We start from the raw sequence: 19,470 nt of genomic DNA on the forward strand, positions 1-19,470 counted from the left end.
GGGCTTGGGCCAGACCCACTAGATAAGCCCAATGAAATAAAAAGACATCATTAAATAAAATACGAATTAAAATAATTGGGCCAATGTCCCCATCAACTCTCCTGGGGTAGGAGAAAAACTCAACCCTGTCGAGTGGGCAATTCACAAAAGCCGCAGTCAAGTTGATACCCAAAATACTTCAAGTCATGCCATGGAGGACAATCTTTCTGATGAACCAAATATCGAAACTCTAAAAACAGTTTGATCCATATTAGTTGGCACCTCTCTTTTGAAATCCATGTATTGTCCAAATCAGGTGAAATGACCTAAAAACACAATGAAGTATTGAATCTCGCCATCATTGATCAATACAACACGTTTACCTAAAATAATATCAATTTTATTTTTGTGTGCTATGATAGATGGTATTGAAGTATAAATATCAACATAGTTAAGTTGAGAGTTCACAAAGTTAAGTAGAAAATAATCATCAAAGGAATTAAAACGGTGTTTGTAAGTAATGAAGTCCTCAATATTTAAAGTAGAGTGGTAGCTAAAATGTGATGAGAGATCAATGACATATGTATTTGGACCAATATGCTTTAAAATTTTAAAAGGACCAACATTACTGGTTTACAATTTGGAAGTGGATCTAGATGGACCCCGCTCCGGTCTAATTCGGATCATAACATAATCTTCAATATTAAATGCAACATGTCACTTGTGCAAATCAGCTCGAAGTTTATATGATGCATTACTTGTTTCAAGTTGTTTATTAATCTCAATATGCAAGTCATGAAGATGATCTACAAATGCCGCAACTGATATAGACGCACTAACATATTGGGACATTAGAATAAGGTCTAAATGCGTCCTAGACTTATAACCATGAATAACCTCGACGGAACTCATACCTATAAACTAATTCACAAAATTGTTATAACCAATTTGAATTGTTGGGGGGGATCAAATTCCAATTCCTAATGTTTTCCTTGAAAATGGTATCGTTACACAAATCATCAGGATCGCTGGGTTGGATAAAGGTACGACATACAATATTTGACTGAGGGGTATCGAGAGCAAAGGATACAACCCCTAGATTCATAAGAAAAGTCCAGATACTACATAAGGAAGTGTCCTCAATAAGATTCAAGTCATCAAATTCTTCAAGTTTATGTTCATAGACTTGATCTTTTAATCGATCATCCATTACATCATTTCGTTCCTCAATGATTAGCATTCGACTAAGACATTTGGGAAAAACGTAACCAAAGTCCTTACAGTTGAAGCACTGCAAGTGAGAATAAGTCATTGGAGTTTCAAAATCTTGACCTTTACTTTGCAACGGAGGAGGAGCATTAAATAGGGAAGGTCTTAGAAGGAACTTAATAGGAGGAGGTGAAGTCCAAGAGACGAAAAGACGAACTACGCCTTCGATATGAAGAAGAAGGTCTTGGGATATCAAAACCTTTACACTTATTTGTCTAAATGGGAGGAACATTAGACGAGGAAGACTCTATGATAGACTTATGACGAGGTGGCGCTGATGAGATGGGTGAACGATAGTGACCACGATTTTCATATGGAGTACTAACAAGTAACTCGTAGTCCCGAGCTAACAAGTAAGCGTGATCAAGAGCAGTGATACCTCGAAGCAAGAGCTTGCACCATAGATCTTGTCTAAACCTACTCAAAATCAAGGTTTCATCCTCAACGACATGACATTTCATGCGAAATTCTTCAAATTGAGCAACATACTCAGTTACTAGCTGATTCCATTGTATAAGGGTGTTCCATTGGGTAAAAATTTCATGATCTAAGCAAATATTGAAAATAGAAATATCTAATTTAATGTCTCCAAAGAAACGCTCCTTGTGAAGAGAATGAGTATCATGACGACCATGGCCTCGTTCTCACTCATGAACCTAATCCCTATCCCTATGATCGTATTGAAAATATTTTTGATTACCTTCTCGACGATAATATTGTTTATTGTGGGACACTTTAGAATTATTAACATCAGTCAAATGAGGGATTTACTTAAAATTGTTCAGACTAGGAACTAGATCTCTACTCTTTTCACAAGTAACAACCATCTCGATTTGGACAGCCGCTAATTAAGTTTGTAAGTATTGCTGGCTAGTGGCAAGTTGAGCTAATTGTCTAATGAGTGCATCAAATTGGGATGGGTCCATGGTCATTGTACTGAAAATAGAGGCGATAAGAGGACCATTACGCAACTGCATGCAATGTAATACCGGCTAAATAACGTGCAATTGTGGGATAATGAACAATAAGTGCAAACAATAGAAAATAACAACTTGAGCATTTTTTAAATCTCTCTCTCCCCCCTTTTTTTATAAATTTCAAAATTAAGTAAATTCAAATATGGCAAGCTAATACTACCGATCTACGTAAAATAACAAAGCATGGATCAAATATTAATCAAAACCTAATCACGTAAATAAGTGGGGTAAAATGGGGCTTTGATGAAATCAAGGAATTCAATCACGTGACTTTAGATATATTATTAGAATAACAGCAGCACAAAATTTAATCGATGCAATTTTAAAATGAAACAATATTATAAACCAATGATAAATAGAAAACAGTGATTCCCCTATTGTTTGTTGAAGTAGATGTGTCAAAAACCACATTCGTTAAAGTAGTTGTGTCAAATATCACTTCTGTTGAAGTAACTGTGTCAAATATCACCATACGAGACTCAAAAGTCAAACAATGCTTTAATCATAATTTTCAATTTGGTACGGTTATGTTGGCAATGCGACCTAAATCATCGGAGTGGCATCTGATCAACAAAATAAAAATCACCTGTGAATAATATCTGAGTTTTATTTATTTTATTTATTTATTTATTTTTTTTGCACTAATCTATTACAATATGAATGGACTAACCAAATAAAAGATGAAGGCCCAACCAAAAAGTAAGAGGAAGTCCCAAAACAAAACAAAACAAAAAGGGTACTACAGACTAAAGCCCAAGCAAAATTTTAAAATTGCAATAGACAAACCAAAATAAAACGTAGGCTAATCCAAGTCTGCCGTTTTCTTCTTCCTCCTCTACTCGGTTCTTTCTCTTTTCTCGTGAGAAAGTCGGATTCAAGGTCGCTGATTACGGGTGTTAAAGGTGATAAAGGCGGAAGAGTTACGGGAGTTGGCGCTGTGAGGAATGACCGACGACTGCTAAAAGCTTGGAGTGACCGGCGACCGGCGGCTGCGGTGTTGAAGAAAAGAGCGGCGACAGCTGAAAGCTAGGAGAACCCCCGACGGACGGCTGGCTTTGGGTGGTGCGTTTTCTGTTTCTTCGCCTTTTTTTTTTTTCTGTTTCTGTTTCTTCTGCTCGTCTTGCCGTTAGAATGCCGGCGACAGAGGTAAAGGATGTGAAGCTGTGGTGGCGGCACAAATCTGTGTTCACTGCATTGGGCTTTTGTGTGTTGTTGGTGGTGGGCTGTTTAGGAGAGGTTTGGCGGTTGTGGAGGCTGTGTATTTGGTTGGGGTTTGTATTGGAATTCAGATTAATATGCGGGGGTTAGTTTAGGAAGATGACAGGAAAGGCGTTTTGCAGCAGCAGATGTGTTATGGTTGTGTTTATGGCTTTTCTTGACACTCATGGCAGCACTATATATATATACGTTGGAGAGTATATTTCAGTTAAAGATATTGCAAAACAGCTGAGGCTCAGATACCAAATTTGATGCAGGATAGAGAAGAGGCCAGCAAGAAAGGGGGACAACCAGAGAGAATGGGGGGGAAAATCGGAGAAGAAGCATAAATTCAGGGGGGGAAGGGAAGGGAGAGGGAGGATACGCCTAATGAAATAAAAAGACCCACTAGACAAGCTCAATGAGATAAAAAGACATCAATAAATAAAACATAAAGTAAAATAATTGGGCCCGCATCATATTGCCTTGTGATGTGAATGAAATTGTGAATATGTGAATTGATGATAGTTTTGCCCTGTGAAATGCGAATGATGTTAATGAATGGGAGGTTGTTGGTCGAACAATTGTTTGGTTAATATGATGATACTATGCTGGTAGCTTTTAATTTGTTGAAATGGTAAAAAGTGAGAAGCATAGTTTTACTTTTCTTCTTCAGCAATGGACACTACATTGACGATAATTTTGTCCTGTGAAATGTGAATTCCTTATAGTATTGGTACTTCTATGTGAATGGAATTGTCCCATGAATTGCTTTGCTTTGCCTTTGCTTATAGAATTGCTCCCAAAACCTCTACGTTTGGCGTCGAAACAATTTTGCCTGCACCGATCTAATATCTTGGCTCCGCCCCTGGCCGTGGCCACCCAAATCATTTTTCCGATGCCTTCAATGGATTCTGGTAACTTCAAGCAGAGCCAACACAATTCTAATATCAATAAACCCAAATCAGAGCACTTTGCCAGGTCCTTTTTAATATATTACCGAATTTTTGTATACATTGTTCTTGTTACGTGGGTTTTACTGGAAAGGAAAATTTTTGCAGGAGGCAGAATATTGAACAGCAGAGAAAAGCTCTGCCAATTGCTGCTGGTGAATTTCTCTATCTATTTTTTCTTGTTTTGGTTTTTACTTCAATCAGTTGTCGTACAATTTAATTGTTATTTTGCCTTTTTGCTTGCAATGAAGTTGTTGATATTGCCGTCTGGCTGTAAGGTTCCGAGCTGTATTTATATTATTTCACTTCCAGTTTTTAGTTTTTGGACGGAGTTTTCTCCATTAATTGATAGTTACTTGAGCTTTTTATTTGAATTACATTGGCCAATTGGGTTGAAGATCGATAATGGTTGATTAAGGTGAAGTTAAAGCACTGGAATTGCCTCATTATACTCTGGTTTTTTTTAAAATGATAAAGAAAGAGAGAAAAACTTCATGTTGTCAATTAAAAAGAGATCTTGAACAAGTTTGCAGCTTTGAATTTTCTCCTTTAAACGTAAGCACTGGTGCGGAGCTTTGGGTGGGTGACATGGCACACTATAATAGGTGCCAACCATTATCTCCCACCACTTATTGTAGTGTGCTACATCGCCTGGTGCTTAAGTGCTAGTGTTTAGGAATTAAATCTGTATATATATAGATATTTCGAAGGGTGTGAAAAAAATTAATAAATCATCTGGAAGTAATGTGATTCGAAAAATAAGATGTATGGGCAGTAATTCGAAAGTTGTCTGATATTCGGTGGCTATGGAAGCTTGTAGAGACAGTGTTAAGAACTATGAGATACATTTCTGGATAATAGAGTGCAATTTAGAATGAGGGAGAATGAGATGTAGGTATAGTGTCTGACATGTCCCTTCTCTTATTGAAAAAGGCATCTCAGGGATCTCTGATCTTTTCTAGATTAATAGTTTTATCCTCATCAAATCTGCACCTGTCAAGGTTTAAGCATTATACTTATTATTTTTATTTATATAAAGGCAGTTCTTTGAAGTTCCTCTCTGGATTTTATTTTATGTGAATGTTATGTTTTGTGTATTTCATATATTTTTTCAGAAGAGTGCTACTGAAGGTTGACTTGTGTTATTTGAACATCATCTAATGTAGTGGTTCTTTGACTTTGTTGAGCATTTGTTTAAGCATCTAAAAGGTAGTTCAAAATCTTTATGTTAGCTATTTTTGAAATTTAAGTTGACTTGACAATAAAACAAATATAGAACTACAGGATTATAGTTATTTTGGGACCTTCATTTCATTTTAATAATGTTTTCAAGTTGTGATTTCCATGCTGGCTTGTCTCTTATTTAAATATTTATGTATTTCCAGTTGAAAAATTACTTTTGGAGGAGGTTAGGAATAATGACACACTGATAATTGTTGGTGAAACTGGCAGCGGGAAGACAACACGTAAGTATTTTTAACCTTTTAAGTTCGAGCTCGAAATTTACTATTTTTTATGCTTGAAGTTTGTTGATATGTTTTCTATTAAAAGTTGCCTTCGAAGGGAGTTGTTTGCATGAGCAATGTGCTCGATATATTAGTGCTTAACAATGATGATGATTCAATTGGTGTAGAGTGTGTTACTTGTTACCTATACACAGATAGATGTAGATTGGACATGCCCTCAAAAGGTTCTTGCAATAAGCCACTTTTACTTATAAAAAAAGTGACAAAAAATTCAAAAGTTCTTTTAAACCAATACATTCCATAATTCACATTTGAAATAGTCTCTCAATTCCTGTGTTAAATGTATTCTGTGTATGCATGTTATTGTCTTTCCATTAGCTTCTCTCTGCTTTATGCATATATGTACACGCAGACACAAGCAGCCACAAGCAGGTGTCCGCAAGTCATTCCATTAATTATTAGCTTATGCTTGAATATTAGGTTTTAGCTTTGTCCATATAGCTTTTGTTAGAGAAAATGGATGTCTCATTCATTAGCTGACCTAAAGATATATAAGTAGGCTTTCTTAGAAGAAGGTTGCATAAAAATGTGACTAGTCCTATTTTCTTGGGTTATACCGAGTTCATTTCTTTGCCAGGATCCATATAACGGCTATACATCTAGCTTAAGTTGATATTTATCTTTCTAAGCAATACGCATGATACTATGATATAAGGAGGAGACTGTACATAAACTAGAGTTATAAAATGATCGTCACAAAAGGAGTGTGAGGACTAAAGTATAAGGACTAGAAGAGTGATGAAAATATTTTTATGGTGAAAGGGAAGGAAATATTATGATTCTTAGTCTCTCCTCAAAAGAGTTTTGGTTTATGCCTTGCTACTTTCCCCTTATAATCCATAGCAATTGCCTTAAGTTTTCCCTTGAAAGAATGAAAGAGAGAACTAGGTATTGGAATTTTGGGCAGAAAGTGATTTCTACTGTTCAATTCAAGATTTCCTTATTGGTGACCTTAAAGATCACGGTGATCACCACAGTTTGCCTTTTCAGTAAGATCATGTCAGCAATAATTTTAAGACCTCTCAATTATTCTGCAGCTGTGTAGATTATACTCATGCATGCAGTTTCTTTTCAGATTAATATTGACTTAATTATTTAAGACTCCAAAGGACTTCAAGGGCTCTTGATTACGACATAGCTTGACTAATGAACGGATGACTTCCCTTGAAACCTTATCTGCATAATTTTAGCTATTTATTGTTCTTCTGGAACTTATGTGTGAAATTATAAACATCTCAGAATTGCCCCAGTATCTTAATAACGGAGGTTTCTGTCGCGATGGTGGGATAATTGGGATAACTCAGCCTAGACGTGTTGCTGCTGTCACTGTTGCAAAACGGGTTGCTGAAGAATGTGGAGTTGCGTTGGGCCAAAAAGTTGGATATGCCATTAGATTTGAGGATGTGACTTCCAGCTCAACAAGGATCAAATATATGACAGACGGATTGCTATTAAGGTGGGGTATATGTGCGCTCATGTTTTTATCTTTTTATTCATACTGTATTAGCTGAAGTATTAGTAGATATTTTGTCTTTGAATTTAAATTTGCAAATGTACAGTAGGTATATAAAGTATGTTCTCATTCAATGAGTAATATTACATGTTACTCATCGAAGCTAAGTATTCTGAAAAGAAGACCCTTTAATGAACTAACATATGATGTCTGAATATTTTTACAGGGAAGCATTACTTGATTCGTACCTCTCCAAGTATTCTGTTATTATCGTTGATGAGGCTCATGAGAGAACTGTCCACACTGATGTATTGCTTGGCTTGTTGAAGACTGTACAAAAGACGAGGTCGAAAGGTGTAAGTGATGCAGTCAAGAATGGCATGCCGTTGGAAAAACATAATGGTTCCAAAGTTTTCAGTACTCTTAAGCAGTGCCGAGGCAAGAAATTGTCTCCTCTGAAGATTATTATAATGTCTGCCAGTCTAGATGCACGGGTTTTTTCCGAGTACTTTGGTGGTGCTAGAGCTGTGCATGTGCAGGGTAGACAGTACCCTGTTGACATACTCTATACTCGTCAACCTGAGACTGATTATGTAGATGCAACTTTGATTACCATATTTCAGGTTGTTGACACCTTTTTTTCCTGATTGCATATTAAATTATCGAATATATTTTTACCAAATTTTCAAATGAAGGATACAGTATTCCTAAGTTTGATCTTTTAGGCTGAATCCAATTACAGGGAGGAGCAGTGGCCCCCTTCCCCTAGAAATTTGAAGTTGCGTAAAAAGCTTTTGTATTTTGATTTTCCTCACAAACCTTTTATTTATGGAAAAGTGTGTTAGCTAAACATAAATTATTTTTTATTTTGATAGTTTTATTTACTTTCTTTAACTGTGGGACTCTAGTAATATTGTATGTAAAATCCTTTTCCGAGGGAATTAAAAGGGTAACAATATTGAGAATTCTTAACAAATAGTTTTTTCTTAGCTGACCTTGAGAAAGGATTGAAAGTAAATGCAATCTAGAAGAGAATATTTAATAATCAGATGAATTGGATTATAGAAGACATGAATCTTTCCCTCGGTTACATTTTTTATGAACTTTTACTTTTCATTTGATGTGAAATTTCTTGATTTAAAACATGATGGTTTCTTTAGCGACCTTGTTACCATCAAGCCATAGTAACATATATTTTTGTGTCTTCAAATAATTGATAATTTTGAATCAAACACTCTTCTAAATTTCTGATATTATGATAGTTTTCCAATTAGTTGAATTGAATTAATTGCAAGAGAATTTTATGCCACTCGAGAGTAAAATCCTGCCTCCCCTCCCCAATATTCTGTAAGTAGGAGATGATTAGTTTATTGTGCTTGTTTAATTTTTCTTTCCAGGATCTTGTATTGTCTTGTAAGATTTAGCTTCAAACTTTTGTTTCTCTCCCATATAATGGTGGAAGTTTCTTAATATTTCTCTTTTCAGATACATATGGAGGAAGGTCCTGGCGATATACTTGTGTTCTTGACTGGCCAAGAAGAAATAGAATCTGCGGAAAGGCTTGTCCATGAGCGCCTTCCGCAATTGTCTGAAAGCAAACGGAAGCTTTTGACCTTTCCAATATTTTCATCTCTTCCATCAGAGAAACAAATGAAAGTTTTCATGCCTACCCCAATTGGGTTTCGAAAGGTAGGTATTTTTTATCTTCAAAGATATTTTGTTCTAAGTTTTTCAGCTTACACAAAACTTTTATGATAGGTTGATTGGATAAGACAAATGCTCTCTTCATTGAAATTGTGCCCATGTCTGTTGTATGTAGTATTTTATGTAAAAATAAGGATTTTGAGTACCCAGGAACTATACTAAAAGCATGATTTGCAAGTTGAGCATTATTTAAAATATTGTCTGACTAAGGAACTGTCCAGTTTTAGTTGTTTATGAACATTCTCATGGCTCAAATGCTAGAGAAAAAAGATCCTAGATTGTCAGGAGGTGTTAGTGTTGTCCTCCTACAATCATGATATTCTTTCTGATGCCATGAAAGTCTTCTGATCATGCGAACTTGACGACACTTTTGTCTGCCTGAATTTGCTATTCAGGTAATATTAGCCACCAATATTGCTGAGACGTCAGTAACAATACCAGGAATCAAGTATGTCATTGACCCTGGAATGGTGAAAGTACGCACGTACGAGGCATCTACAGGGATTGAACCATTAATCATCGTCAAAACTTCAAAAGCACAAGCAGTTCAGAGGAGGTAGAGCTACTAAACTTTCCTACATTTATACTGGGGGAAGAGTTGAGAAATATGATTTATTTATTTCTTCATTTATTTATTTTTGTATCTGGGGCATAAATGGGCTCAGCTTATTTCATTATTTTCAGTGTGTTCTGCAAGTGAGTACTGAGTACATTAGGTCAGATGTTGTATCAGAGCTAACTCTGTTTTCCAAATAATACATGATTAACTCATTTCCTGTGGATTCTCTTAAAGGGGGACCTTAAGAAAACAATCAAAGGTGAATATAATTTCTAATATCATTCAAAGTAAAATTAATGGTATACTTAAATTACATCTTGTTTTTACGAATTCATTACATCCCCCTGCCCCTCGTGCATGAAGAAAAAGGCGACTGAAGAAAGTATGGGATGGTAAACCTATTGTCATTTACCATTATCTACAATTAAATGATACTTAAAACGTCTTCCAATTCCTGTTACAGTGGACGTGCAGGCCGTGAAGGACCTGGGAAATGCTACCGTCTTTACCCAGAGAGTGAATTTGATAAGCTCAAGGATTCCACGACACCTGAAATTAAAAGATGTAACCTATCAAATGTTATTTTGCATCTTAAAGCTCTAGGCGTTGATGATATTATTGGCTTTGACTTCATTGAACAACCAGACAGGTGAATATGAAAGGAGGTGCATTGTTTGCATATCGCAGTTGTGTACATATGTAGTTGTCCATATCTGTGATTTGCTCTTGGTGAATATGTCAAATAAGCACGTGTATGATTTTCTTGTTTGCATATCACAGTTGTGTACATATTTAGTTGTCCATATATGTGATTTGCTCTTGGTAAATATATCAAATAGGCACGTGTGTATGATTTTCTTGTTTGCTCTAATGTTTTATTCGAATATCATCTGGTAGTCTAATTTGGGACCTTGCGTGTTTTAATTAAATTGCAAGCTTTCAAAGCCAACTTAAGATTCAAAATTGCTGGTTTCTAGGTGTGATAATGGTATTTATGCAAACGGTTGATTTTCTAGGGGATGAAAGTTGTGAAAAACTGAAATTATGTTGAAGCTTTGAAAAGTTAAACAGCTATTGCATGAAAATTTTAAAGCCATTAGTTGAAGCCTCATGGCATGTCGAGTGCCTCATGCATAACTTACAGCATTTCGTTTAATTTATTTGATGGATGAAAACAAATGATTAAACAGCTGAATTTCTATGTGATTTGACTAGTATTTAGTGTTAACTTCATCAATCGTATGCTTTCTCTTTGCATATTGTTAGAAGGTTTATATTTATTACTCATGACAGCTTTCTTGAGTATGGTTATAAAATATATTGCATCTTAATTGCATTGGTTTTTGATATTTGGTCTTTCGAATTTTCTAACACTTGCCGTATAGGAATTCATCTCAGATTGATATTTACCGTGCCTTCTATACATCCATACAGGATTGCTATCATCAAGTCGATGGAGTTGTTATTCTTGTTAGGTGCTCTGACGGATGAAAGTAAATTGTCTGATCCAGTGGGGCAAAGGATGGCCAGGCTTCCACTGGATCCTATTTATTCCAAGGCTCTCATTATTGCCAGTGAATTTAACTGCTTGGAAGAAATGTTAATAGTTGTTGCAATGCTCTCTGTGGAATCTATCTTTTATGCTCCCCGTGAAAAGTTAGAAGAGGTATTGATTTATGACCTTCTAAAGTTTTGTGTTTGATGTTATATGCTTTAAGAGCATATTTGGTGCACACTACTAGACAACACTCGACTCAATGGATACAATAAGCAAGATTTTAATTTCTTTTTCTTTCTTATGTCCGCTATACAGAAAGTTATTTGGGAGCTGATATGTAGAAGTCTTTTCTGTTTTGCAGTCTCGAATTGCTTTAAAAAGCTTCTCAAGTCCAGAGGGGGATCATTTGACTTTGCTGAATGTATATCGTGCTTCTGACGAGTTCTTGCAGAAGAGCAACTTAGTGAACAGTAAAGAAAAAGCCGAAAAAAATCTCAGAAAATGGTGCAAGGAAAATTTTATCAATAGCCGATCCCTCAAGCATGCTCGTGACATCCACAGGTTGGTTATGTTCGCTTGGCCAGATATTAATGGCAACCTCACAGTTACCTGAATTATACTCCTGATTATAAACTTCTTTTTATTCAAATTGTTCTATAATATATTAACATTCCATATTGTAAGGCTTTCTATGATTTGAGTTTTGAACTATGATATCTGAAAGACAGACTATACTGTATTCTTTTGATATTATTTCCTTTTTTCAGAAGAGAAAAATAATTACTCTTCTGAACGAATTTTCTCTAGATATCTATTTCTAAGTTCATTTGGCACTTCATTTGTAGTCAAATACAGAGGAATGCGGAACAAATGAATCTCCATGTCACTTCATGTGGAGACGACATGCTTCCTTTTCGCAGATGCCTTGCTGCTTCCTTTTTTCTTAATGCAGCTTTGAAGCAGCCTGATGGTACATACAGGTAGGAGTTTAATTTTTTGTTGGTACTTCCTAAAACAAAATTATTTAATTTATTTTTGGAGATATTACCATTATTTGTTAAGATGACAATATCCTAAACAACAATCACTTTATGCATTTGTTTGTGTTATGACAGGGCTTTGTCAAGTGGTCTTACAGTGCAAATCCATCCGTCATCTGTTTTATTCCGGACGAAACCTGAGTGCATTATCTTTGATGAATTAGTTCGAACTAATCATAATTATATTCGAAACATTTCTAGAATAGATTACTTGTGGTTAGCTGAGCTGGCTCCTCAATGTTATGCCCTGCAGGAATAGGAATCGAAGTTCCATGGGAGGTAAGAACTATTCTGTTATTTGGGATTCAATTCCACCCCACCCCAAAAAAAAAAAAAAAATTGGCTTGAATTTTATTGAAGTTCATGGTTCAATGACTTGGATTTCATCGTATCCCAAGTCATGTTTGAATCTCTCTTCATTGAAATACTTCAAGCTGAATTCGTGGCCTCACCGTGTAGGCTGGGACGATGTAGTTAACTGTTGAGATATTGGGGATGATTTTTGTTCTTAATATGATGAGGTTTAACGTTAACTTTGTCTTGCAACAGCAGAGAGAGAGAGAGAGAGAGAGAGAGCATTTGCTTATCTTTGCTCCCTATTGATGGGGATTTGCATTTGAAGCTGGGCTTTCATGCTAGGAGCAATCTTTATGGTTGCCTCATGGAGAACAAGTTTAAAACGCATGCTTCAACAGATGGGATAAACTCGGTGAACATTTAGGACGAAATGTTTAAATGCTTCTGCCTGACCTTTACTGAATATAGATGCAATGGTTTGTGAAAGCATTTGCAAATGGCGTCATTGGTGATGGAGAATGCTTTTGCTATAGCAAGTGGATCTTTGCATCGTTTAAATGATATTCATCGAAGAGCACGTGTAGGTAGGATGATGTAGCTACTCTAAGGGCACATTGAGACAAGATATCCTTTTCTATAGCATTATAAAGATCTCAAGTTTTCATTTTTCACTATCTTGGTCAGTTTGATTCGTCTTCTTCTCTAAAGAACAAGGCACTAGGCAACATTGTATTTATTGTAAGTGGATTATGGAAAATATAGTTGTCAATGTATGGCTTTTCTTGCATACAGGGTTACACAAGTAAAATTTACGAGGTTATGATGTGATTTTACAATTGAGTGTTCATTTTGTCGTAGTTCCAAGCCTCTTGCAAGAATCCTCCATGAGGGGATTGCCATCGCACAGTATGATATTCAGTTCCCAGCCTAGAAACTCCATTTCTTTCAATATAATGGGTTTTCAATAGCTAGGATTGTCTCGAGTATTCTCCACGGATACAATTTCGACTTCTGGATTAATCATCTACATATAATAGTGTCACAGAACCATACAAATACATACTCATTAACGAAGAACGAAAAGAGAGCATGCATAGGAGCACAAGTTACCAACTCCTCCAGTCTCAGCAGGCTCTAACATTGTAAATCCACCTGCCAGTAAAATTATTGGTCAATAAAATTCACCAGAATCCTTGTTCTATCAAGTAATGATAATAACCAGGTTCCCAAGGTTGATTGGCCCTGTATTTTCACCTTCCCATTAGTTGAATAAGACCATCAACCTTCGTACGACCAAAACAAATTAGAGTACTGACATGATATATCATCGGATACTTATAATTGAACAGAAACAAGGGTCGTTCGCCATACCATGTCAGCTATGTAACAAATGGTTCGAGTTTGTGTTCCAGGCAACCGAAGTGTCAAAAGTTCACCACAGCACACTACAGCTTAAAAATCAATTATGCAAAACATGCTGAACACAAGAAAAGAATACTTAAAAGTAACTTTTACATTTTTTGAAGCTTAGCAGAACATGTTGTCAGAAAGGCGCAATGAGCAGCAAGAAGCTCCAAGGCATGAAGACACTCGTATGGTAAGAGAAGACCTATGAAATTTTCCAACAACTCAACCATCATCGTTAGGTGTTGAAATGAAAATGTATCTCATTTTAAATTGTATCAATATCCAAAATTCATTTTTTAAGGACTCAATTTCAGAAAAAAAATGCAAATATATAAGGAGTTCTTTTTAGAACTTTGATTGATTAAATTTTGCCTGTCATTGGTGAAGGTGACCGATATTCCTCAGTGGAACTTAGTGACTGACAGATTTATTAACAATATAAGGATATTTCTCCTTGCACAGGGTCCTGTGCAAATAGCACAGCCCACAATATAAACTGAAATAGTTGCTTATGAAGGAGCAAGTTGGTCCTCGCACAGTTAATATCACTAGATAGATTCCGTCTTCAAACTGAAGTAGTCACTTATGAAGTAACTTTTCAAGCTTAGCCAAGCATGATCCAACCGATGGTAGGTTCATACCAACTGAAACAAAGGTTCATACCAACTGAAACAAACTACCAAAGTTCAACTACTGTAAATCAACAATGTATCATGTCTTCAGCAACAAATGTCAAGCTGTACAATTTTTATCCCCACACCAGCACACACGAGTAATCATATAAATCATATGGTACATGGTAATATACGAAATCGCTCAAATTAGTGAAATATTTTAAAATACAGGACAATGACGATGGCCAGGATGAGAGCAGCAATTATCGAGACTACAATCCACTTATTCCGGCTAATTCTTCTCGACATTGAAGTCAAGATCTTTTTACTTTTGTCAATGGCATCATCAACATCATAAAGCTGCAAAGAAAAAGAAACTCTAATCAAAATATGGCCTTGACTGTGGCTACAGAAGGATCTACAAAATAAGTGGATGACATGGAACAAAGACTCCCAAGGGAGTCGCTTGTCCATGGTCAATCGGATTAGACAAGACACGAAGCTATTAAGGTAGAAAAATGAGCTAAAATCTTGTTCATTATATAGTCTAGTCTTTCCATGTTCGGCATACCAAATATAAACTTAATGAAAAATACAAGAATGTAAAAAAGAACTCTTAAACGAGGAGTGACACATGCCTTCTTATGGGAATGTAAGAGGGTTTCACGTTGCTGTTGCAGATCTTCAAGAATTGACACTCCAAGCTCTTCTGTCTCGAGTGCAGCTCTTCGACTCTCCTTGATTCGATCAGTCGATTGATTGAGCCTCTCAGTTGACATTGTCAATCTCTCTCTCTGATTTGCAGAAGCCTGTTTCATTTGGAATGACTTTCAATCTTAAGGTAAGAAATGCTAAGCATGGCAGGTATGAACGAGTAACAATCCAGCAAGTAGGCAAGGAGGATGGTTTAAATGTAAAGTAAGCAACAAGGAGATGACCAATGATTTAGCTGAAAAAAAATGTCTCGGAAGGATAACCAAGTCAACGCTGCTCAATTCTTCTCTTTGATACAAGCTAACACAGCGTAATAAAATAGGATAATACAGTAAGAACATAAATACCATGATACGAATATTGACATCTTCAACAAACATTCATCTTGATTCATAATATCTAATCTACACAATCTCATCATGACATTTGTCACCTAGTATGTCCAGTAGATCCAGGAGTTGAAAACCAATGACCAAAACAGATACTGAATCCTAATATTAACTTTTCTTTGAAATAAAATAATGCACAAAGAGAATCTTTGAACGGTTTAATTAATAGTAAAATAGAAGCCTTCACTCATTGTGCAACTGGGCATGACTGAATTCTCTCCTGTGAGGCTAGATGATGCTAAATTGTCAAAGTCAGTTGCAATTCTCTGTGCAATAAATAGATACGTTATATATTGACAAAAAATCAGCAGGGCAATTGAATATAGGCATACCGAATTTGCACCAGCCATTCCAGATTCTAACAACTCTTCATGGCCAGGATCATTTGAATTAGGTGAAGCTAGTCTTTTAACTTCCCTTTTCAACTTATTCAGATCAGATTTATATTCCCTTAGCTTAGCAAGTAGTGTAGCTTTCAAGCTTGGCTGCAAACTTCTTGCCTCGAGATCCATTTTTCGAATCTGGTAAAATGTAACTCATTTTAGGTTAGTACGGAGAGAAAATCATATCAAGATAAAGGTGGAAGCATTACCAAAACATCAGCATCATCCAAAGCTACTTGGAGTTCAGAAATCTCTTGTTTCTTTTTCTCTGAAGATAATAACGATACAATTATCAGATCCCACAAAGAGATCAGTTCCAATAAATAACTAAAAGATGATAAAAAGTTAGTAAATACTCCCACATTCAGACCAGTTAAGCAGTTGAAAGTGTAAGGAGTAAGAGCATGTTTGGATAAACTCAAAAGTTCCTTTCAAGTAACATTTTTTGTCAAATATGTCTGAGCTCTTTTAGAAGTTACCAATTTTATTTATTTATTTTGAGATTCTTAGTTCAGAAATTTACTTTGGTAAAATTAATTTTACGTCTTTCTAAACCTAATCAAACGTGCTCTAAAACATTGATTGACCCCACAGAGCAAGTTTCTCTCAATCTTATTTCTTAAAAGAGAATGAACTTTACGATTGAAGAAGGAATATATATCAGATGGAATATCATTAGAATAATATCATGATGCAGCTGAACCAGAATCAAACAAATCAATAAAAAACGATGATGTGGATGTATAAACATAAAAGTGAGAAGCACTCAGATTGGCTGGATGTACTAAGTATGACATTAACTATTCCTTAATTTATCACCACTGGAGGGGTTCAGTTTCAATTATTCATGCAAAAAGTGCATTAAAATTTCCACTGACAAGAAAATTTGAGACACAATTCAATAAAAGGATTAAAACTATCCAAAAAAAAAAAAAAACTATCCCAGCTCCCAAATAGAACAAAAAACTCACATTTGTTAGAATTCCACTATGTTACTCATCAACATAACAACTTTAGAAAAAAGAAGGTAACCTCAAAACAAGTTATATGACAAGAATTTGCATCATGGCCTAATTTTACTTAGAACTTCACATATGGCACCACTCACTTGGCTGATAAGATCAATAATATCAAGGATTTTGTCTAGACATGCAGGGATACTTACACCCCTCCTCCGTTGATGAAAGCACCCAGCAAACCAAAATATACAATTCCGGGCCCAGTTTGCCTAAAACTAGGTTGCAAAATTTAGAATCTACATCGCTAAATTCAGCGATCAGCCGGTTGCAACCGTAAATCTTATAATTTCCAAGTTGTGTCAATGTAATATAAATTTTACCTCCATTTCTCTAAAAATCTCAAAAGTTCTTTACATAATTTTTTCATTTGGACAGACATACATATATTCCTCTATATATAAATTCTTTGCATCAGTAAACTAGGCGCGCTCCTGTAAATAAACTAAGTTCTTAGCCCAGTTATCATCAAGAGATAAAACTAACCACAATAACACAATAAACACATTTTACTGTATATGACCTGGAATAAAAATAATTAAAATTATTCAAAAAATTCGAACCAAAACGTGAAATTGAAAACGTTTATCGTACCTCCATCGGGAAGAGAAGCAGCAGAGTTGCATTTTCTTGACAAATTTGCAGACAGCTCACAGTACTGCCTTTCATATCCTTGATAAACCTCGCTCATCTTCCCTCCCAAATCCCTAATCGATTCAAGAAAACGTAAACCTTTTGATCAAGCATAAAAAATAAATGAATAAATAAATAAATCATAGTTTAAGTAACATAAAACCACCTTCCAATCAAATGGAAAAGACCCAGTTCATTCAAATTCAAGAAATTGAAGAAACAAGAAAAATTAGTCAAACCAAAAGACTTAAGATAAATACGAAAACTTGTTGGGCAATGCGTTGCAGTACCTGGAATTAATGAGTTTGCAAAGGCAGAAACGAACGAGTTGACTCTGATCGGTATGAGGAAGAATTTATTGAGACGGAGTCGGAGGATAGAAATGGAGAAAACAGAAGAAAATAGGTAGAAATGAAGAAAAGCTTTAATTTCACTTCGACCCTCAACTTTTTAATTGTTACAATCTATACCGTTACTATTAATTAACTAATGAGTCAAGCTACATGAAAAGAAGAAATTTCACGGATAGCACTAAACAGTGGAGTGGGTGGTTTATTTTTTGTAATAAAATATTCACATGGAACCCACCTCCATGTGAGAGCCTGTAAAACTTCTATAGATTTTTTCTTTTGTACTCTGTGTTTTCTCCTTAACTAATTATTACCTCCATGTCAGAGCCTGTAAAACTTCTATAGATTTTTTCTTCTGTACTCCGTGTTTTCTCCTTAACTAATTATTAGGAGCAATGCCACCAATGGAAAACTCCTTGAGTACGAGGATTCTTTCACAGAATTTCAATAGATTCGGTTGTGGTAGACTTTTTTCTTTTTTTTTGGTTATCTGCCAATAAATTCGTGCCACGTGGAATCCTATAAAATTTCTGTGAGGATTTCCATGTACCCGTTGCATTACTCCGCCACCAATATCCATCTGTACACAGTGAACACCAGCATGTAATCCCTCAACTAAAGGTATTCTAGTCAATTCTTGCAAAAAAAAAAAAAAAGGATCATGCTACATCTACAATTTTTTTTTACAAACTCCCTTACTCACTACTCACAATGGGATGGGGATGGGGATGGGGATCACAAGTTTTATGAGAGTGAGTACACTATTTTGACAATAAAATTTTGTACAAATATCTTTATCCAAAAAAAAAAAATACTTCATCTACATTTTTTAATATAGTCTCTTTAATTGAAAGGATAAAAATACGTGGTTTTTGATGCAGCAAGTAGGGATTAAAGTACATTAATAATAATCCAAGACTAATGATGAGTGCAATTTGTGCACTTATTTAGACTATTTTATTAAGTTTTATGTCGTCAATTTATTGATTTCTATTTAACTTGGATTAATTTTATTTTTGTTTTTAGTGACAAACCCGTTTCAGACAATTGGAAAGGATGAAAAACAAATTGGCTATTGGATGCAATATTGAATATCAAATTCCACAAGTTTGAATTTGAGGAGGACATTGGGCGCACAAATAAATTCATATCAAGGACTAGATTTCATTAAAGGGATGAAAGTTTATTTGGGCTTGGACTCTTTTTTTTACTAGTTGGTGGTGATGGGAATTAATTGGAATTGGACTCAAATTCTAGCTCAACAAACATTGCGGCAGAGAAGTAAAATTTAAGGAAGAGTTCACAAATCAGGTGTTAAGTATGCATGATTCAAAATTCAGTTACAAGTTTCATTAATACAATAATCAGATTTTCACAATTAATTAAAAATATTTATTAAATAATAATAATAAAGTCACAGTTATACGATTAATGATCACAGATTCACAATTATAGGTCACAAATTTATTTATCGGTCACATATCATCAAATTAATTGATTACAGATTTTTTT

The 19,470-nt window shown here is 35.3% G+C and overlaps 2 protein-coding genes across 4 annotated transcripts; one reads left to right on the plus strand and one right to left on the minus strand.

Moving 5' to 3' along the window:
- The first annotated feature begins 3,006 nt into the window (after window positions 1-3,006).
- LOC111403315 (pre-mRNA-splicing factor ATP-dependent RNA helicase DEAH10) lies at window positions 3,007-13,262 on the plus strand. Of its 3 annotated transcripts, none has more exons than XM_023031767.1 (14): window positions 3,007-3,287; window positions 4,217-4,403; window positions 4,484-4,530; window positions 5,761-5,841; window positions 7,141-7,357; window positions 7,581-7,977; window positions 8,840-9,043; window positions 9,454-9,614; window positions 10,081-10,266; window positions 11,052-11,283; window positions 11,477-11,676; window positions 11,961-12,095; window positions 12,231-12,434; window positions 12,705-13,262. In XM_023031767.1, the coding sequence occupies exons 2-13, from the start codon at window positions 4,321-4,323 to the stop codon at window positions 12,412-12,414; spliced, it is 2,127 nt and encodes a 708-aa protein (XP_022887535.1). In that variant the 5' UTR covers window positions 3,007-3,287; window positions 4,217-4,320; the 3' UTR covers window positions 12,415-12,434; window positions 12,705-13,262. The 3 variants fall into 3 exon arrangements, with proteins under 3 accessions (XP_022887535.1, XP_022887537.1, XP_022887536.1); XM_023031769.1 differs by having other exon boundaries at window positions 12,708-13,262; XM_023031768.1 differs by having other exon boundaries at window positions 12,716-13,262.
- A 1,257-nt stretch (window positions 13,263-14,519) lies between these two features.
- Window positions 14,520-18,049, minus strand: LOC111403316 (vesicle transport v-SNARE 12-like). Its single transcript, XM_023031770.1, has 6 exons — window positions 17,899-18,049; window positions 17,570-17,682; window positions 16,169-16,227; window positions 15,909-16,097; window positions 15,112-15,282; window positions 14,520-14,833 (listed from the first exon to the last, which is right to left on the minus strand). Exons 2-6 carry the CDS (start codon window positions 17,664-17,666, stop codon window positions 14,681-14,683), a joined length of 669 nt encoding a protein of 222 aa, XP_022887538.1. The 5' UTR covers window positions 17,667-17,682; window positions 17,899-18,049; the 3' UTR covers window positions 14,520-14,680.
- Window positions 18,050-19,470: the final 1,421 nt, after the last annotated feature.

The sequence above is a fragment of the Olea europaea genome, chromosome 11, assembly GCF_002742605.1.
Source record: "Olea europaea var. sylvestris chromosome 11, O_europaea_v1, whole genome shotgun sequence".
NCBI classification, from domain to species: domain Eukaryota; kingdom Viridiplantae; phylum Streptophyta; class Magnoliopsida; order Lamiales; family Oleaceae; genus Olea; species Olea europaea.